The 22,206-nt window shown below is 44.2% G+C and overlaps 1 protein-coding gene across 11 annotated transcripts in view; it reads left to right on the forward strand.

Annotated features, from left to right (window-relative positions):
• ACACA (acetyl-CoA carboxylase alpha) overlaps positions 1-22,206 on the forward strand; it is a 269,985-nt gene that overhangs the window by 201,856 nt on the left and 45,923 nt on the right. For all 11 annotated transcript variants that reach the window (XR_009449202.1, XM_059669697.1, XM_059669696.1 and 8 more), the window contains 2 exons: positions 3,890-4,010; positions 4,635-4,745. Coding sequence is in view for 10 of the 11 variants with exons in the window: in XM_059669697.1 (XP_059525680.1) it covers positions 3,890-4,010; positions 4,635-4,745 (232 nt within the window). In the remaining variant the exon portion in view is untranslated. The remainder of the gene's footprint in view (positions 1-3,889; positions 4,011-4,634; positions 4,746-22,206) is intronic.

Consider the following 22,206-nt stretch of genomic DNA (forward strand, 5'->3'; position numbering starts at 1 on the left):
TGCCAACATCAATTATTGTTAATTAATAAAATAGCATATAAACAATTTGTCATTTTAACTGGTATTTTTTTATTACCAATGAAGTTGGTTAAAGCAAGTTGTTTTTCTTTTCTGAGCTTTAGTTTCCTCATCTGTAAGGTGAAGGCCAAGTAAACTAATATATGTAAAGCCCTTAGCACAGCACTGAGCACATACTAAACCAGGGGTCCTCAAACTACAGCCCGCGGGCCACATGCAAATACAAATATTGTATTTGTTCCCGTTTTGTTTTTTTACTTCAAAATAAGATATGTGGCTGAAACTGGTTTGGCTCAGTGGATAGAGCGTTGGCCTGTGGACTGAAGGGTCCCGGGTTAGATTCTGGTCAAGGGCATGTACCTTGGTTGCGGGCATATCCCCAGTGGGAGATGTGCAGGAGGCAGCTGATCGATGTTTCTCTCTCATTGATGTTTCTAACTCTCTATCTCTCTCCCTTCCTCTCTGTAAAAAATCAATAAAATATATTTAAAAAAAAATAAGATATGTGCAGTGTGCATAGGAATTTGTTCATAGTTTTTTTTAAACTATAGTCCGGCCCTCCAACGGTCTGAGGGACAGTGAACTGGCCCCCTGTTTAAAAAATTTGAGGACCCCTGTACTAAACAGTTAAAAATCCTGACTGTTGCTGTTACTGTCTTTAATAGTGGAGGTGGTGTTACCTATCTCACTGGATTGTTGTGAGGATCAAAAATGATATATATGAATGTGTTTTGTTAATTGTATTGCACTATGTAAAGATTTTTATAACACTAGAGGTCTGATGCATGAATTCATGCACGGGTGGGGTCCCTCTGGGTGACCTGCAGGGATCCGGCCAAAACCCGCAGTCCAACGCCACCTGCAGCTCCTACCTGCCACTCCCGCTCATCCCGGCCCCACTGTGTTTGCCATGGGCTTGTGCCCAATCAGTCCCGATCGGGAGAGGCTCGAGCTACCACAGCAGTGCTTGCCAGCCATGAGCCCTGTGTCTGGCACCCTCCCAAGGGGAGTGGCCTGTGGGATTGGGCTGAAACTGGCTCTCCGACATCCCCCAAGGGGTCCTGGGTTGCAAGAGGGTGCAGGCCAGGCTGAGGGACTCCACCAGTGCATGATCGGGCCAGGGAGGGACTGCGAGAGGGCTCCAGGGCGTGTCCAGCCCATCTCGCTCAGTCCCGATTGGCCAGACCCCAGCAGCAAGATAACCTACCAGTTGGAGCATCTGCCCCCTGGTGGTCAGTGCACATTATAGTGACTGGTCGACCAGTTGACTGTCCCCTGGTTATCAGTGCACGTCATAGCAAGTGGTTGAGCAGCCTGAGCATATAATTAGCATATTATCCTTTGATTGGTTGTTCGGTTCTGCCATTTGGTCTATTTGCATATTACGCTTTTATTATATAGGACTAGAGGTCCGGTGCACAAAATTCATGCACTGGGGAGAGAGGGCGGTCCCTTAGCCCAGCTATGCCCTCTCACAGTCCAGGACCCCTCTGGATGTCCAACTGCCATGGGGAGTGGGCCTAAGTCAGCAGTCAATCATCCCCCGTGCAGTCCGGGACCCCTCACTCCTTACTGCCTGCCTGCTCACTGCTCCTTACCGCTCGGCTTGCTGCTCCTTAGCACTGCTGCAGAGGTGGGAGAGGCTCCTGCCACCGCTGCTGTGCTGCCAGCCATGAGCCTGGCTTCTGGCTGAGCGTCACTCCCTCTGTGGGAGCGCACTGACCACCAGGGGGAAGCTCCTGCATTGAGCATCTGCCCCCTGGTGGTCAGTGCACATCATAGCGACTGGTCGTTCTGGTCGTTCCGCCATAACAGTCCCTTAGGCTTTTATTATATAGATTAAAATTTGGTACTGCTTTAAAGAATGGTAGCCTCAATGATAGAAAACTCAGATCATAGAGCAGAATGTGGGAAATTTTCACTCTTTTCCATGTAATACAATGGAAGAAGAGGGCACTTAACAGATCATGAACACCTGTGAAGTAATGTGCAGTCCTTAGAAGGGAAAAGATCTGCTTTGCAAGGAAAGCTGACTGGGTCCTTGAGTGTTTGTGACTGCATGGCTTGTGAGCCTTATAAAAAGAACACATAATCTCCCTCTTCCCTCTGCCAAATTAATGTGGCTCATTAACTCCTTAAAGAAGATAAGCTTTACCTGTAATGTAACTCTAGAAGCTAGAATCTAGATACAGAGCCAAAGTAAGAATTGGAGAATATTGGGGAGAAGCTAAAAATAAAAAGGCAAGGAAAACTGGAAAGCAAAGATGCAAAGTCACAAACAAATAACAAAGGCAAAGAAAAGGAATTGATGGAGGGCTCGAAGTAAAGAAGGGAGCAGAGAAATACGGGGTCAAAAAAAAAAGTAGTTTAAGAGCCACTATGGGATACTTATTTATTATTTCAATTTATAAAACTATGCCCAGTGCCAAGCCTTCTGGGTACACATGGAACAATAAATAATATATGCCCATCTCTACTTCTAACTTTGTATTTTTCCTTTCTTTTATTAGTTGCATTCCCCATTTCCCATTTCCCATTATCAGTTATCACTCCTAATCCCCTGCCAAGAAGACAGATGAGTGGTTCCCTCTGGATCCACAGGATGCTTTCTGGACAAGTTGGCCAGCATTTCACTTCTACACACATTCCACCTGCCCCTCCAGAGGCCTGTAGCCAGGAACCTTTGTGCATACACTTGATATTTACAGAGGAGTAGGGATAGGAGTGCATGGTCTTGACTTTCCCCCTCATCCCTGTCTTAGAAAGAGAGAGAATTTTTGACTTTAGAAATTGGACTTATCATTCTCACTACACCTCTGGATTTTCTTGTTCCTATGTAACATTTATCAAAAATTGATGATTTAATGGCTATTGCTTATTGTAGAAATGTGCATTGATTCTGCCTTTAAGAAATGTTTTCTAGAAATTTGTTCTAAAATCTGAGTGCCATCTATGTGGCAAACCCTCCCCTTGTTGCTTTAATTTAACTCGTGTCAACTCTTAGAGGTAGATACTGTTATCCCATTCCCCATTTTATAGAAATTACTGTTATCACCAAAGTCACATTGATGATGTGTGTGTCAGAGCAGGGATTTAAATCTATCTACTTAGTAATACTTTAAGCAATAAAACAATTAAAAAAAATAAATCTATCTACTTAATTCTAGATGTTGCTCTTTATTTTATACCATACTAGAGGCCTGGTGCACAAAATTCATGCACAGGTGTGGTCCCTAGGCCTGGCCGGCAATCGAAGCATGAGCATCTGGTGTGGAAGGGCAGGTCCCAGCTGACCTCTGGGCCCTGGGTCCCTGTGCGCCCCCCTCTGCCTGAGTCATCAGCCTCTGCCCGGCTCCCTCAGTGACTGGGAGCTGGGCAGCGGCCCCATTCCCCACCGCTGCCACTCGTCACCATCTGCGGGGCAATCGGTGGGGTGATCAGGCCCCACTTGCACCCACCTTGGCCTGGCGCCGCCTGCCCACCTGGTCCACTATCTTGCCATGGTCCCACTCTCATTGGGGCCCATCAGGGCTGGCAGTACCTCCACTGCTACCCGCTGCCTGGGCTGCGTTGCTGATTCCTGCCATGTTTCACACCACCCCCTGGTGGTCAGCGCACGTCATAGCAAGCGATCGAACTCCTGATCGAAGGGACAATTTGCATATTAGGCTTTTATTGTATAGGATTGCATCTAGACAAAAGAGGAACCAAGCTACGAAGGAAAGATATATGAATAAAGATTATAGGTTATATATAAGCTTCCAGAATGCTTTCTGTATGCTTTTAGTAGCCTGTTAATGGTGATTATTCTTTTAAAAGATTGTTGCTATTGTGTTAAACCGTCATAATTTGGCATGTCTGTATCCAATAGGTACAAGATAACTGATATTATTGGGAAGGAAGAGGGACTTGGAGCAGAGAACCTTCGAGGTTCTGGAATGATTGCTGGAGAAACCTCATTGGCCTATGATGAGATCATCACCATTAGCCTGGTAAATCTTGCCTAAATGTGAAATTTTTGAAGAGCTGACTGTGTATCTGGGATTTCTTTTTGTCCCATCCCTGCTATTCAGTCCAAAATGAGAGCATTTCTTCAAGTTTTTATATCTACAATTTGATTTTAATTGTACATAATCATGGGAAGATAGGATAGTGTAAACAATTGACTTTCTCAGATAAACCTGGTATCTACTTTTAGCCTTTAATTTATTTCTTTAAATATTCTATCAGAGTTTTAACAGCTTAAATTTCTTCTCCTCTTACTACTTTCTTTGTTCATACCTCTAATATCGATGCCAAGCATTTGTGAAATGGGCAAAAATATGAGACATAAAGGGGCTAATATTTGAATCATTGTATGAGTTCTGTATCTTCTTTTCCTTTCTATTTTTAATATTGTTATTAACACATTAAGCGCCCAGTTTGTTTTGTCTTCCGGACGGAAAGTATAGTGTCAGTCATCCGTGACTGACTGGGTGCTTGACGTATTAAACAAACTTTATAAAAGCAGTATTTTTTTTTTCCTGTTAATGTGAGTTTTACATATCTGTGCCTTAGTTTTTACAACTTAGGAGAGGATATAAATATGTGACTTGTAGATTTTTTTTTTTTTTAAGGTTACATGCCGGGCCATTGGAATTGGGGCTTACCTTGTCCGGCTGGGACAGAGAACCATCCAGGTTGAAAATTCTCACTTAATTCTGACAGGAGCTGGGGCTCTCAACAAAGTAAGTTTCTAGAGGTTGGGAGAAGTATGTGAAGCTGTCTGAAGGTTACTGCAAATTCTTGATTCAGGATCCTGATTGGGAGGATCCATGCAAGCCATGCCTTCCTCAGTCTGTCTTTTCACCTTTTCCTTCCATCTTCCCTAACCATTGCCTTGCTTGCCTGTTCATTCATTCATTCAACAAATATTTTGAGTATCTACTATGTGCTGAGCACTGTTTCAAGCCCTGTGGATATGTTAATGAACAAACCATATAAAACTCCTGCTCCAAAGAGTTTAAATTCTAGTGTTTTTCTAGAAAGAGAATTAATTGAATGCTTCAATTCTGCCCTCCCTCCCTTTTTCTCATCTATGAGTAAGGGAAATGATATCTATGTCCAGACATAGAGCTGTTCTCTGAAACTTCCTCTGAATGTGTTGAGAATATCAAGTTTTAATGTGTTAGAAATCTGTGAATGTACCTCTCAAAAAGGGCATGTAACATGTTTCCTTGTACATAGACGAAGTACTTGGACAATATTGAATGGAAAGATGGGTGGATGGATGGAAAGATTGCTGGAAAGAGTATAACATAGAGGCTTATCTTCCCTTAAAAAGAAAAGTTTGTGCCTTTTCAGTCTAAGCTCATTGGGGCTTTTCCCAAGGGGGATATAAAAAGGTATGGTGAGGTCACTTCTTGTAAGAGTGAAAACTACTACCTAAGAATACCTGAATATACAAAGGACAATGTAATTTGACTTCTTTGCAGGCATAGGAAAATTATTTTCTCTCCAGAGCCTAGGAATATGTAATAGTCTGGGACTGGCTGGCTGACCTTATACAACGAATATAACCTCTCAGCTCCCCAACTTCTTTATCTATCAAAGGAGGATAATTTACATTTTTAAATAATACTGTGGAGATCAAATGAGAAAACATAAGTACCTAGTACTTGGCATAAAGTGCTCGCCCTCATTACAATTTCAGTTCCCTTTTCCTCTCTTACTTAGATTGGTGATTGAGCTTGTGGAGTTACACACATGCTAAATTGTCTTGGATAGTGTATTTACCAGACATGCACTAACTTTTTATCAAGCCTTGACCTTCAGGTAGAAGAGTAGGAATTAAGTGTCCTATCCTATCACTGCCATTTAGAAAATGTTGATAGTTCCATTGGTCCAATTAGCTTTTGTTGATGTCAGAAATGAGGAGAATGGTTTGATGTGATCAGCTTGTTCTCTGCATTCATGTGTCCTTCTCTGGGCTTGCCTTTCTCTCCAAGGAAATGCAAAGATTGTGAACCGCCAATAGTGAAGGAAATAATTCCAGTGGGAGAAACTGCTAAATGTTCTACATTTTTAAGTTGCTCTTTTGCATATTTTCTTAGGATACAATACTGACGAATGTTGAAGGGAGTTGTTGATTCCATTATTTGTGAGAATAGAATTTAAAGAAGACACCTGTATTTCCATATTGTTTCCATGCCTCAACAAAGAGCTAATTTCTGAAATGTATCTTATTTCAGTGAGTTTGTTATTTTCTCCCTGATACTATGTTTACACAAAGAATATTACAAAAAGCAAAATGTTTTGTTGGGGTGTTGTTGCTCATTTTTTGTTTTTATGGCTAAAAACTGGCATGAGTGCCTTTAAGAAAGCTTTAAGGATTTTTTTCTTCAAATCTGGTTAAATTGTTCCAAACAAATTCATTATATTTACCATCTTCCTAGCCTATGGGGTTGCTTGTTAAAGGAGAAGTCCAGTTGCAGGAGAAAAGACAAGTGAAGCTGCAGCTGTAGCTCAACAACAGTGCTCATTTCCAGGAGGACATGATCATTTGTGGCTGAAGGGAATGATCAGTTATAGAGGTTGCCTAATCCTGCTCCTTCCGCGTCTCTGTTTTCATGTCAGTGGCCTCTTAAGTATAGGGTCATGTTGCTGGAGGACACACGATTTCATGCAGATTCATTAAAAATGTCCTATCTGCCCCTTTGCCCAGTGATGGCGAACCTTTTGAGCTCGGCGTGTCAGCATTTTGAAAAACCCTAACTTAACTCTGATGCCGTGTCACATGTAGAAATTTTTTGATATTTGCAACCATAGTAAAACAAAGATTTATATTTTTGATATTTATTTTATGTATTTATTTTATTTTATATATTGATATTTATTTTATATATTTATATAATGCCGTTTAACAAAGAAAAATCAACCAAAAAAATGAGTTCGCGTGTCACCTCTGACACGCGTGTCATAGGTTCGCCATCACTGCCTTTGCCTGTCAGGCATGAGAAAGGAAACTATACGGAGCGACATGCTCAGATTGCTTCCTCTGTCTTTGTGTGCACTGGTGACTTTCCACATCTCTGTTTGCCTTTCTTTCTGTAAGAATCTCTCTCACAGACTCTGGGTGTGCAGGTCACTTAAGTACATGTCTCTTCCCGTGTGAGTGCTGGTCTCTCTGTCTCTTTGTGTCTATCTTGCTTCTAGATCCCTCTTTCTCTGTGTGTGCCTCCCTGAGTATCCATGTGTGAGGACGTCTTTGTGTGTGTCTGAAGCACTGTAGAGCCAGCCTCCTTAAGCCTTGACTGTTTTGCTCGTAGTATGTGTGTGACTGTGTGAAGTGGAAATGTACGTGGTATATGTAAGCTTTAAGACGGAAAACATTTGACCCCCACCTTTTTGAGTCTTCATCCTTTATGTTAAACATTGGGGTGAAGAAAAAGAAGGGAGGGGGTGTGCAGAGGTTGTAGGGAAAAAAATCTGTGTGTGCAAGTGCCGATCCCGTTGACCCCTTTGAAAATTGAAATAATGATAATGCGCGTCTCCTGACTGCATCAAAGTATCAGCACATCAAAAGCCAGGAGGCATGAAATGCAAATGATAAAGTGAAAGCAGATGGATTGTGCATGATCGCCTGATGCCCAATGAATTTTAAAAGGTGCCGGTTTGCAAATGGGGGGGGGGTACAGATGAGGGGTGGGGGGACTGAAATAAACACGTTATCCCTGCAATTTTTTTGTTCTTGATGCTCACCCCTGACAATATTTTTTCACACTTGAGTGAACACCCACTTCATCTCTCTCTCTCTCTGTCTCCCTTTTCCCCTCTCTCTTTCTCTCTCTCCCCACCCTCACCAACTCCCCCTGCCCCATCCCCCGCCCCTTACACATCTCAGGTCATGTCGCTGCAGCTCCGGTGGAAATAATAAGATATAAACCACGAGGTTGTTATTTGCATAGAAATAGCATGGAGCCCCAGGCAGCAAGGGAGAAGGACACAGGGATCATTTGTCTAAAATTTTAATGAAAACTTTTGCTGAGGCAGATATTTTTTTAAAACTTTCTTTCTCCCTGCTTTTCTCCCCATCCCCACCCCCCTCAAACCCCATCTCTGATTTGACTTAATAACATGGTTCAATCTGAAGAGAAGGGGTGAAAGGATTGACACTCCACATAGCATATTCCCGTAATGCAGCAACATGTAAATTGTTTATTCCTTTAATAGATATGAAGCTGGAGAAACACACATTTCCAGTTTAATACAGTGCATGTATATGTCCAGCTTTTATGGCTACATTCCATCTCTGTATACACATGGTTGTGTCCCATCATTAGCCAACCTGTTTTAATTAGTTTAGACCTTCCTACCTTTTGCTTCCAAAGACTATTCCTTTTTAAAGGATTTCTTTTTTGTAGCCAACAGGAATAACCTGCATATAAAGTAAGAATATTCCCATAGTTTCCTGTTCTTTTACTTTCAGTGGTTTTACTTACATGTTTTATTCACGAGCACCAAGTTTTGCCATCGTGTCTTTTGTTCTAAAACCAGAAAGTGCTTCCCACATTTGTATTTTTATCCTTTCCCCTTGTGATCTCTGTGTTTATGTATTCTCTTTTTCTGTCTGTCTTGCTCTTTGTTGCCTGCAGTTATTTGTAAAATGTTACCAAGTTGAGGAGAGAGACAATATCTGGGTTTTCTTGAGTGCTGCAGAAGCAGATTTGACATTTGTACTACAGGCAGTGGGCTGGTGATTAAAGGCAGTCTGGGTGACTTTATTGGAAACTTAAAATCAAGAACATCTGTCTGGCTCCTTGCTACCTTCTGGGTGGGCTAGTGGTGTCAGAGCCATTATAGGTGAAGGCTAAAACAGTAAGAGGTAAAGTGACTTGTTTCCATTGACAGAAGCTAAATCAGCGTCAGAACGTGAACTTCACGTCCCCAAGTTTCAATTAAAATGGGCTCAGTCCTTGTGTCCATAAGGCCTGAAACGAGAAGGTAGTCCGGTCATTTTCCTTCTTGTCCAAATGTCATGAGAGTGATGACATAAATAAGAGAAGCTTCTACGGCCTGCTATGCCATGTCACTCAAAGTGGTAGATCATCGGTTCCCAGCTCTACAAACCGTAGGCTGTGAGTGGCAGATTCCTCAAAATGCCTTGCTGAGTGGGTGAGGGCAGATTTGATGGATGTGACAAACTACCCTTCTTGGCCTGGCAGAGGCAGTGACCTATGTGCTTGGGGAACTGGTGATAGACCTGTAAGGGGCTGAGACAATTTGTAGAGTCAGGTGCCACTGGCAGTAACTTTCCAATTTACTTCTCTTTCCCCACAACTCCTCCTCTCCGTTTCTGTTTAGTATGTTAAACACAATTTCAGGTGGTAGATAAGGCTGGAAGGACCTCGTATTGTAAGGGGCACTGATGTAGACTAGAACCTTCTTGTTCTCAGCCCATTGCCTCGGACTTGGTGAAAGCTCTCTCTGTACACAGAGAAATCAGAATTTGCAGTTTATGGCTTGTCCTCTGGACAGTAACTGTCTATGGAAGTAAGGCCTGTGCCATTGGCTATGATAGATGGGTTATAGATCATTCAGGAGGTTTGATTTGTGACTTCCTTGTGATAAGCATTTTAAAGCTTCTGATTTAGTGGGGGGGGGGGGACATCCCATAATCTCATCCCCTTAGCAAAATCAGGCCCCTATTTCTGCTCCATCTGCCAGGGAAAAAGAAAGTATATGATGGGTGTGGCTAGGACTATATGTGAGGCTGGTAGATACATATTTTAATGTATCTTTGCAATATGCAATGTGAAGTTGCTGACTATTGGGTACAGTATCAGAGATCCTCCCATGAGCTCGTAGCACCAGGGGCCTACACAGTACATTCTGCATATTCACCATGACTCTGTGACACACATCGTAAGAGTCATGGAAGCTCAAGAAGGGAAGGGGAGCTTTAGCCCTCGTATGAGGCAGCATTGTAACTTTCTTTTTTTAAATATATTTTATTGATTTTTTTACAGAGGAAGGGAGAGGGATAGAGAGTTAGAAACATCGATGAGAGAGAAACATCGATCAGCTGCCTCCTGCACACTCCCTACTGGCGATGTGCCCGCAACCAAGGTACATGCCCTTGACTGGAATCGAACCTGGGACCTTTCAGTCCGCAGGCCGACGCTCTATCCACTGAGCCAAACCAGTTAGGGCCAGCATTGTAACATTCACATAACTTAAGGAGGTGGCATGATTAAAACATGGACTCTAGAGCCAAACTATCAGGTTTAATTCCTGGCTCTACCACCTAGTAGTTGTGTGACCTCGGACAATCTACTTAACCTTTTCGGGTCACAGTTGTATTAACTGTAAAATCAACACTAATAAAAGAGAAAAATGGTAATTGGCGTACGACGATACCCTTTTCATTGGCTAATCAGGGCTATATGCAAATTAACTGCCAACTATGATTGGCAGTTAACTGCCAACTAAGATTGGCAGTTAACTGCCAACAAGATGGCGGTTAATTTGCATATGTAGGCACAATGCAGGGAGGCGAAAGGGAAAGCAGGAAGAAGCCCCCTGCCACTGACAGTGATCGGAAACCCAGGGGGGAGCTAAGAGCTGGGGGGCAGGGCAAAGGCCCCCCAGCCATGATCGGAGAATCAGGCGCCTTTGCCGCCCTGGCCAGTGATAGCAGGAAGTAGGGGTGGAGCCAGCGATGGGAGCTGGACACGGTCGAAGCTGGCAGTCCCGGGAGCTAGGGGTCCCTTGCCTGGGCCTAAAGCGGAGCCCACGATCGCGGGGCGGCTGCAGCTGCAGGTCCCCGCTGCCTGGGCCGGACGCCTAGGCCAGAGGCGTTAGGCCTGGGCAGGGGTGGAGCCTGCAACCGCGGGGACCTGGGGGTCCCTTGCCCAGGCCTGACACCTCTGCCGGAGGCCTCAGGCCTGGTCAAGGGGCCGATCCGGTGATTGGTGATCGGAGGGTGATGAGGGTCAACTCCTCTGGCCGAGGCATCAGGCCTGGGCGGGGGGCTGAGCCGGGGATTGGGGGGATATGATGGTCCCCTTGCCCAGGCCTGAAGCCTGGGTCAGAGGCATCAGGCTTGGGCGGGGGGGTGGAGCAAGCGACCAGAGGGAGATGGGGGTCCCCTGCCCAGGCATGATTCCTGGGCCAGAGGCCTCAGGCCTGGGCAGGGGCCAGAGCCAGTGATCGGGGGGAAATGGGGGTCCTCTGTCCAAGCCTGACACCTCTGGCAGAGGCGTCAGGCCTGGGCAAGGGGCCGATCAGGTGATCAGAGGGTGATGGGGGTCTACGCCTCTGGCTGAGGCATCAGGCCTGGGCAAGGGGCAGAGCCAGCAATCGGAGGGGTCTGGGGGTCCCCTGCCCAGGCCTGATGCCTGGGCCAGAGGCATCAGGCCTGGGCTGGGGGCAGAACCAGTGATGGGGGGAAATGAGGGTCCCCTGCCCAGGCCTGACACCTCTGTCAGAGGCGTCAGGCCTGGGCAAGGGGCCGATCCTGCGATTGGAGGGTGATGGGGGTCAACGCCTGAGGGCTCCCAGTATGTGAGAGGGGGCAGGCTGGGCTGAGGGACACTCCCCCCCACACACACACACCCAGTGCACGAATTTCGTGCACCGGGCCCCTAGTGCTGATAATAATAGTACCATCTACCAGGTTCTTTTGAGGATTAAATGAGTTAATGTAGGTGAATCACTAGCACTGTGGTCTTCCCTGGGATGCATTTTGGGTCCTTTATCATTGCAACTCATTATCCAGGCCCAGGAAAGAAAATACAAACACAACATTCTCTATACTTTCTGATCCTCTGAAAGCAAACATTCCTTTAAGAGAATGTTAGATGTCAGTCCTCACTGTACCAGTACATTCATGTATTGACTTTCCCAATAGATATTATCTAAAGACAATCACCGCACTTTGGAAAGACATTAACATGAGAGGCACCATGTTCAGTCCTGATAGGGTAGTATATGTGTCAGTCATCTGTCTACAAGAGTCCCCAAGGACTTGTTGGTACAATAGCCCATAATCACTCTAAGGATCAGTCCAGCAATTTGCATTTTTAAAAGTCCCTAACTACCTATTTTCACGATGGACAGTCCCTGTACTCCCGAAGCTCCAGATGGGATCACTCTCCTTTTCTAAAGAGGGCATTTGCGCTTCCTTTCTCAGTGAGCCCTGCCGTAGCATTATGAATGAGTTCTCTAAATTGCAGTGAGAACATCTCCTTAGTTTTCAAGCTCTTCCCTCACTCCCCCTCAACACACACACACACACACACGCACACACACGCACACACACACGCACACACACACAATATATGGGCAAATCTGGCCCTGTTGTTGGGGTTTTGTTTGTTTTTCACTTGATATTTCTCAAGTTTGGTAGAAAACTGTATCAAGTATGTGTGACTCAATTAGTGACTCATAATCTGTCAGCAGCCTGATCCTGAGCTCTCTGGTTTGGGGAAATTGCAGGATAGATTCATCATTTAGAGCTCCATTGTAGAAGTCGCTTCTCCTTCTCTAAGACAGCCCCATGTAGGTTTGATGGTTTAGACTTGGAGAACCTGCAGTAAGTATCGGTCCAGATCTTCTAGATGAAGTGAAAGCTCTGAGGCCCTGCTGGGCATTGGATATAGACTCAATAATGGTCATGTTGGACAATCTTAGATTATTCCCCTCCATTGTAAAGCAACTTTGGGCTTTAATCTATTTGAACCTCAATTTCCTCTGTAAAATCTTTCCTCCTTAAGGTGAAGACCAGAGGACCTATTAATCTTAAATTCTCTTTAATTTCTAGTATTCTGTTATGCTGTGAAGATGGACATTGATTTGTAGGCAGGGAACCATGTTAGGCTGTGACAGGGAGAGGATAGATTGGAGGAGGAGGTGTCAAAAATTTACTGCATGTTAGGATATTATATATTAGTGAGATTACATATTAGTGATACGTAAAATTATTACATACTAGTGAGGTTAGAAGTAGAAGTTGTAAAGTATAATGGTTTCACATTTTAAAAATATTGTTTTTTACCCATATTACGGAAGAATAAATGCCGTGTGTTGGTGGTGGTGTCCATGGTGACAAGTGCCCATAGAGTTATAATTGTTGGGAGTGGAGGATCCTCTAAAAGTCCAGCCCCTGAACTGTTGTTTGTATATCCTCTGTAATACCATTGTCAAATATTCATTTAATTATTCTTGAAAAACCTAACTGAAGGGAAGGTCAGTACTTTTTGAGCCAGACCCTTTGATCTCTATAAAGTTCTTCCCAGTTTTTAGCTAAAGGCTTTTTCTCTTTACAGGCAGACTAATTCCTCTTAAAACGTAGTGTTCAAAATTAAGGAAACAACTCCCAGTTTTATGGTCTAACCTACGTAGAACTGAATGGAACCCAAATCTTTCTCATGTACTTTTGCTTTCAGAGTCTGGCCTTGTCTCAAGAACAAATGTAGTAAAGATGAAAATGCTATTCAAAGATAGAAAAGAAACTGGATTTATAAATAATGTACTTGCCAGCTAAAATGAAATTTCAAAAAAAAAAAAATAGCAAGTACAAGAGAAACAGCTAAAACTGAACACCACAGTAAAATACTGTGTGGAACCCTAGGGGACTGATGCATAGTGGCATAATCACGCTTTCCGATCGCCTGCCTACTTGAAAGTCAGTGATTTTCAACCTTTTTCATCTCATGGCACACGTAAACTAATTACTAGAATTCTGTGGCCACCAAACACTATATTTTTGGCTGATCTGACACCATAAAAAAGGTTTAATTTTGGTTCATTCACACTGATGGCTATTGTATTGACTCTCATCTTTTTTAAAATTTGACAATCTAAGGGGAAAGAGGTCAATCTAAGGGGAAATACCTAACTAAATGGTCAGGTATTGCATGATTTAGAAATTCTTGTAGCACACTGGTTGAAAATTACTGTGATACACAATTGGAGGATAGGTATTTTTGAGTGCTGTATATTTAGGTACGTAATACTCATTGGTTCAAGGTTTGGTGGTACTTCTTTCAGGAATCAGTCACATGATGTAGACTGAGGTGCTCTAAAGCTCTACGGGCACACACAACCTGAAATCTTAGAATGAGCAGTCTCTTACTCACTTTGTGGACCTCCATAATATCTCTGTCCTACCTCCAGAGTGTCCATTCCAACCTCCAGGATTGTGTTGCTTCCTGAGTATTGGAATGAAGAAGTGCCTCTACTTCACAGGTTTTGTGGCATGTAGGGTCTCTACACTTTTTGCTCCTAATAAAACATTGTCTCTGAACTCAAACTAAGTGCCCTCTTAGGACTATGAACATGTCCCCTTAGGCAGAATGGTTCATCTTCTTCATTGTCCTGTCAGTCATATGTTATACCTTCTTATGCTGGATCTTCTTCACCTTCTCTCTTTCTACAAATGTTCATAGCTCTGTCTTTGCAAATTAGTGTTCACTTGAAGCTTTGCTATTCCTTCTCCCCTTAACCTTTCTTTTCCCCCAACCCCAGCCTGAAACCCAAGTAAATTAGCTTCTCACCTCTGCCCCCAGTTAAAAAAACACACACACCCATATTCTTCCAACAGTGTCTGTTCTTGAATTTGCAGTCTGCAGCCATCTCCAATAACCATCAGGCTGTCAGCTTTGCAGCTCCCCACTACCTCCCACCTTTCCACTACCTCCCACCTCCCCCATCACTCACCAGAGGAAAAAGAGAGCCAGAGCAAGAGCTTGAAATATATCATGCAATAGTGTATCATGAATTTGTTGTGAATCACAGCAGTGAAGCAGGTTTATTTATTTCTGAGACCTTAAATCAATACAAAGTAGGTCTCTTAGTTCTGAAGCTGGGATGGAGTGTGAAAAAATGAGCCCATTGTACTCTTAAAACTTTGGGGAAAGGAGATGACAGCTATATAATTCCATTTACCAGGCACTAGGGGCTTTAATGTGAAGGTGACAGGGAGCTCTTTGTGCATTTAGAGCACCATATCTTCTAAATAAAAGATCTGTAGACTTGATAGTGGAGCATAGCTCCGAGTTTAATAATCTCCAAGCATTAGACCGAGCCAATATGTTCCCAAGTCAGAGAGATCCCCCCTAAACACTCATAAATTAAAAGTGCAAGAACTGAACACATTGGTAGATTAGAAATGCAAGGACTCCAGTCTTTTCTAGAAGGAAGACAGACCTGGGCCCTGGCTGTGCACAGACTGCTGTGTGAATATGATAAAGACTGTGGAAACGAGACTGTTTAGAAACCTGCCTTCTGGCTGTTCACCTGTATGTTCCCTATGCGTGGATCCAAATCTAGTTATGTTCCCTTTCATTCAGAGTGGCTATCTTCACAGTCTAATCAGCTAAAATGTACACAGTTCGGAGTGTTGAATTGTGAAAGGAGAAGCTTAAAGTTTACCATGCCCAGGTTTCAAGTTTTTGTTTTTTTCTGGTTGATTCTTTTCTTTTTAATTAAATCTTTATTGATGAAAGTATTACATATGTCCCCCTTTCCCCCCACATTGACCGCTTCTAGTCAGACCCTGTCCCCTGCCCCAGGCCTTCACCACTCTATATGCATACAAGTTCTTTGATCTCTTCCCAGCCACTCAAACTCCCCCATCTTCCCTCTGAGATTCTGCGATCTGTTCTATGCTTCTGTCTCTGGGTCTATTTTGTTCATTGGTTTACTTTGCTCATTAGATTCTACATATGAATGAGATCATGTGATACTTGTCTTTCTCTGACTGGCTTATTTCGCTTAGCATAATACTCTCCAGGTGTCTCCATGCTATCTCAAAGGGTAAGAGATCCTTCTTTTTCACTGCTGCATAGTATTCCATGGTATAAATGTATCACAGCTTTTTTATCCACTCATCTGCTGATGGGCACTTGGGCTATTTCCAGATCTTAGCTATTATAAATTGTGCTCCTATGAACATAAGGTTGCATACATTCTTTCTAATTGGTGTTTCGGGTTTCTTAGGATATATTCCTAGAAGTGGGATTACTGGGTCAAATGGCAGTTCCATATTTAATTTTTTTGAGGAAACTCCTTACTGGCCCAAGCTGGTTTGGCTCAGTGGATAGAGCATCAGCCTGTGGACTGAAGGGTCCCTGGTTCGATTCCGGTCAAGGGCACATGTCTGGGTTGCGGGCTCAATCCCCAGTAGGGGGGGTGGGGGTGCAGGAGGCAGCCGATCAATGATACTCTCTCATCATTGATGTTTCTATTTCTCTCTCTCCCTTTCCCTTCCTCTTTAAAATCAATAAAAATATATTTAAAAAAATTAAGACAAACAAAAAAACAACTGTTTTCCATAATGGCTGCACCAGTCTGCATTCCCACCAACAGCATAGTAGGGTTCCCTTGTCTCCATATCCTTGCCAGCATTTGCCATTTGTTGATGATAGCCATTCTGACAGGTGTGAGGTAATACCTCATTCTGGTTGATTCTTGACTGGTTCCTAATTTTAATAATGCTTCAGTGTCTGGAATTTAAACCCTTTAAAATAGTATGCACCTAAGAGAAATTGAAATATTGGTGTTATTAAAGATAAGAACCCACCCTTATTTGACCAATAGCATAAGATGCAAATATGAGAAGTCAAGAGCATTGGGACATATGATCAAGTTTTAAGTATCTTGTTTTCTATATGACCCATTGATGAAATATGCATTTTCTCAATAGATTAGTCAGGTTTGTGCAGCTCAGAACAACTCTGATACAATAGACTCTTGAACAACATGGGACAGATGTAAAAAGAGAAGGTCCACAAACCCCAAACAAGCAGTGGTGGCCTGGGTGTGCCCAGTACCTTTTGCTAAGCAACCACAAACTTGGCACTAGTAGCAGCCAGCCTCAATTCATAGCATAACCACTCTCCAGGTACCTCCAAGCCCATAACAGGCAGCTATCAAATGAAGATCACTTTATTGATCCTACCAGGTGGCTCTGGGCTTGACACAGGAAGCAACTGACCTTGGCCTGTACATACCCAAAGGGTGGACTCAGCAGGCATCAGAGCCCCACTAAAACAAATCTTGCTCTGTAGGGTGAACCCCCACACAATAGCTTGTTCATTGTAGTCATGGCCATTCCTCACAACCAGTCAGCCCAAGAGTCAGTCCTACCCACTAACATTTCAACAGAAATCAAGGCTTAACTATAGCAAGAGAGCACACACAATTTACATTAGGGACACCCATAGAGCACCCAACTTGGATGACCAGGGAGACTGTACCAATGGGCTCCATAGGACACCAACTACGTATGGTCACCCTGCTAACATTGGGAGATTTAACAACATTCGTATTGTAGGGGTACTAGAAGGAGATGAGAGAGGAAGTACAGAGTGTCCTAAACAAGATGAACCCAAAGAGGCCCACACCAAGAAACATCATAATTAAAATGCCAAAGGTTAAAGACAGAATCTTAAAAGCAGCAAGCGAAAGGCAATCAGTAACCTACAAGGGAGCTACCATAACTGTCAGCTGATTGCTCAAAAGAAACTTTGCAGGCCAGAAGGGAGTAGCAAGAAATAAACAAAGTGATGAAAAGTAAAGACCTACAACCAAGATTACTCTATCCTGTAAAGCTATCATTTAGAATAGATGGATATATGAAGAGCTTCCTAGACAAGAAAAAGCTAAAGGAGTTCATCACCACCAAACCAATATTATATGAAATGTTGAAGGGTCTTCTTGAAGAAGATCAAAAATATGAACAATAAAATGCCAATAAATACATATCTGTCAACAATGGAATCTACAAAATGAATAAGCATAACAGAAACAGACTCGTAGATACAGAGAACTTTTTGTTGGCTGGCAGATGGGTGAGGGAGATGGAATCTCAGAGGGAAGGGGAGGCAGGAAAAGGTTAACCAAAGAACTTATATGCATATATGCATAACCCATGGACACAGACAATAGTGCGGTGAAGGCTTGGTGGGGGTGGAGGGAGTTAATGAGGGGCGGGAGAGGGGCATCTATAATACTTTCAACAATAAAGATAAATTTAAAACACAAAAACAAAACAGTACATAAAAATATGTTTATCATCAGTTATTAGGAAAATGCAAATTAAAATCACAATTAGATACCACTAAAATAAAAATTTTTAATTGACAATACTAAGTATTGATGAGGATGCAGAACAGCTGGAACTCTCATCCACATTGGTGGGAATGCAAAATGGTACAGCCACTTTGAAAAAGTTTGGCTTAAAAAAACACACAAAGTTATACACTTACCATACAACCTAGCAGTCCTACTTATAGGTGTTTACCCAAGAGAAATGAAAATCTGTCTTCCTATATAATAAAAGCCTAATATGCTAAGTGTCCGGTTGTCCAGTCATCCATTCAACCAAAGAGTAATATGCTAATGACATGCTAAGGCCGCTCAACCGGTCTCTATGACATGCACTGACCACCAGTGGGCAGATGCTCCAACTGGTAGGTTAGCTTGCTGCTGGTGTCCGGCCAATTGGGACTGAGCAAGATGGGCCGGACGTGCCCTGGAGCCCTCCTATGGTTCCCTCCTCAGCTGGCCAACCTCCCACATCCTTCCCCAGCCCCACTTGTGCATCAGTGGGGTCCCTTGGCCTAGCCCTAGCCTGTACCCTCACAATCCCGGACCCCTCGGGGGATGCTGGAGAGCTGGTTTCGGCCCAATCCCACAGGCCAGGCCCAGGGACCCCACTGGTGCATGAATTCGTGCACTGGGCCCCTAGTATCCACATAAAAACCCATACATGAATGTCTATAGCAGCTTTATTCATAACTAGAGGCCCGGTGCACAAAAATTTGTGCACTTGGGGGGTGTCCCTCAGTCCGGCCTGTGCTCTCTCACAGTTTGGGACCCCTCGGGGGATGTCCACCTGCTGGCTTAGGCCTAAGTTGGCAGTCAGACATTCCTCTGGCAGCCCAGGAGCCCTTGGGGAATGTCCACTTGCCAGTGGGGTGCAGGCCTAAGCTGCAGTCAGACATCCTTAGCGCTGCTGAGGAGGCAGGAGTGGCGCCCACCACCACCGCTGTGCTGGCAGCCATCAGCCTGGCTTGTGGCTGAGCAGAGCTCACCCTGTGGGAGTGCACTGACCACCAGGGGGCAGCTCCTGCATTGAGCGTCTGCCCCCTGGTGGTCAGTGTGTGTCATAGTGACCAGTCATTCCCAGTCGTTCGGCTGTTAGGGTCAATTTGCATATTACCCTTTTATTATATAGCATAGAGGCCAGGTGCACGGGTGGGGGCCAGCTGGTTTGCCCTGAAGGGTGTCCCGGATCAGGGTGGGGGTCCCATTGGGGTGCCTGGCCAGCCTGGGTGATGGGCTGATGGCTGTTTACAGACAGATTAAGCCCCCCAGCAGGGACCCTCACCCCATGGGGGTGTGGCCAGCCTGGGTGAGGGGATGAGGGCTGTTTTCAGGCTGGCCACACCCCCTTCAGAGTGGGGGTCACTACTGGGGTGCCTGGCCAGCCTGGGTGAGGGGCTGAGGGCCATTTTCAGGCTGGCCACAGCCCCTTCAGGGTTGGGGGGGAGTCCCGCTAGGGTGCCTGGCCAGCCTGGGTGAGGGGCTGATGGCCGTTTTCAGGCTGGCCACGCACCCCCCACCCCCTCCCGGCGACCCAAGCTCCCAACCTCTCCTTTTTTTCTTTTTCTTTTTTCCCCTGAGATTTATCTTCTACAATTGAAACTTTGTAGCCTTGAGCAGATCCCAGGTCAGCTGGGTTGCCCCTGGCAACCCAGGCTCCCAGCCCCTCCTTGAGTAGAGGCCACTGCCGGCTGGAAACAGGTATCTGGAATTTATTTATCTTCTACAATGAAACTTTGTAGCCTTGAGCAGAGCCCAGTGCTGGCCAGGGCAGGCGGGAAGCTTGACTTCCTCCATCGCCGGGAGCAACCCAAGCCTCCTCCTCGCTCCGGCTCCATGGCCGTCGCCATCTTTGTGATGGAGTGATGGAGTGATGGTTAATTTGCATATCACTCTTTTATTAGATAGGATTGCCAAAAACTGGACACCCAAATGTCCACCAATAGGCAAAGAGATAAACAAGTTATGGTATTTCCATAAAATTGATACTACTCTGCAGTAAAAAGGAGCTACTGATGCCAACATCAGCATGAATGAATCTCAGATGCGTTTTATAAACTGAAAGAAGCATGCTCAGAAGGCTACATACTGTGTGACTCCATTTTATATAACCTTCTAGAAGAGACAAAACCGTTACAACAGAAAGCAGATCCATGACTGGTATGTGTGAGGGAAGGAAATTGATTGCAAAGGAGATGCGGGAACTTTTGGGGATGAAAACTTTTGATGTGCTGTGGTGGTGGTTCTATGACTGTGTTTTTGTCATAATTCATAGAATTGTACACCTAAAAAAGGATGATTTTCCTGTATGTAAATTGCACCTCAATAAACCAGACTTAAAAATTTCCATATTTGGAAGTAACTTATTGTCAGTATGTCCTAGTTTGTAGCTAAATGGGCAGTTGATGGATCCCTGCAATGAGTGATTTCTCTGGTAGTCAGTGTTTGCTCCGGAAGCCTATGCCTTCTCTGGTGTATTTGACAGACTGTCATGTGGCTCTTTTCTACCACCATTACGTTCAGAATTAGTCTCTGTTCCTCACCCAGTCCACCTTCAAATCCGTATCTTCCTTCTGCCATCTAGCTCATCCCTCTGCTCTCTCTATACCTCAGTAAACAGGTCTTCCAGTGTTATGTCAGGCCTTTACCTCAGTCTCTTTTTTTGCTGACTATCTTTTCTTACCACAGGTAGCACAGTCCCTTTCCTCTAATTTATCCATCAGCCAGCCTGATCACTTCATAACTTTGTTTTTTACAGAGATGTTTGGTCTTGCAGTGGATGGTCTTGAATCCATCTCAAGTCAGAGGCTTTCCCATCCTGTGCCAGCACTGTGTCACAGTGCCCCTTGTCTATCCCCAACCCTAGCCTATCACTGCCAACCAGCACTCGAGTTTGCCAGTGGCAATAAAGGAGAGGAGGAGAAATTATAACCCCGAGTCTGTGTATTAAGAGACTGTATCTTGAAACTCTCCAAATATTCTGGGTCACATAGGCGCTGGTCCTGTCTCCCTAGAGATTTAATTCCATTCACCCTTGGATATATTCCTGGAGAAACATTTACACAGTAATATGTGCTGCACCACTTAAAATTGTTAATTGGAGATTGAATTACTTGTCAGCTTTTTAAAATGTAGTTCTCTCAGGTCAGGAAGGAGGGTGTTAGCAGCAGGAGTAGATGAGCTATTGCCATTTTTTCTTCCCTGTCCTCTTGTCTCTCCCCCTCCCTTTTCCTCTCTCTCATCCTTCCTCCTTTCTTTTGTCCCTGTTTTACCACTTTCTCCCTGATTCCGTGTGTGCTTTCTCATATCTGTCTCTCTTTCTGCCTTAGCCAAACCTTTATGAATAATCTGGCAGATCCCAGAATGACGTTAATATCAGGAATCATGGATGAAGTCCAGTGATGACGATTGCTCAGGAAATTTATAAAACCCCTTCTCAAATCCTCTTGAGAATGGAAATATCCTAATGAGAAGGACTGCAGCAAGGACCCAGCTTGCATAGCTTAATTCTCAGATGCAGGAAGAATTTTACTCCCTGCTTCTTTGAATAGAAGATTGCCCTGACCCACCTAGGGGGAAAGATTGGAGAAAGGGGGAAAGCATTGGTAGATTTCATTTTTTATTGCATCGATATGCATCATTATTTTTCACATCTTGAGCACACGATTGCAAATATTTGCCTATAAGTCTGAGGGTCCCCAGCATAATGTGTATATCAGGACAAAAGCAGTGTTTTAAAAAAACTGAACGAAGTTGCATCTGTGAAACTTGGAAATCTCAATGTCTGTGCTGACAAATATCCTGACAAGTAAATGCTACACTCATTCAGTATTACATAGTGATTTCATTTGCACAAAACTTCACAGTGCTCTGCCACTTCAGTCAGGAGGCGGGCACCGGGGAAAGGAAGAACGTGTTTATCTCGATCTCCAAAAAGGGATTTAAGGGAGAGAGCAGGCGGTATGTTAGACTGTTTCCGTTGCCTGTCAGCTATGGTAAACCCGAGCTGTTTGCAGTGTCTCTAGATAAGCAGCAAGGGCTGCGGAGGCCTCGCATGCATGTATGACTGCATTCATTTGCACTTCCTGTGTATCTCAG

This window comes from Myotis daubentonii, chromosome 16, assembly GCF_963259705.1.
Source record: "Myotis daubentonii chromosome 16, mMyoDau2.1, whole genome shotgun sequence".
NCBI lineage: Eukaryota > Metazoa > Chordata > Mammalia > Chiroptera > Vespertilionidae > Myotis > Myotis daubentonii.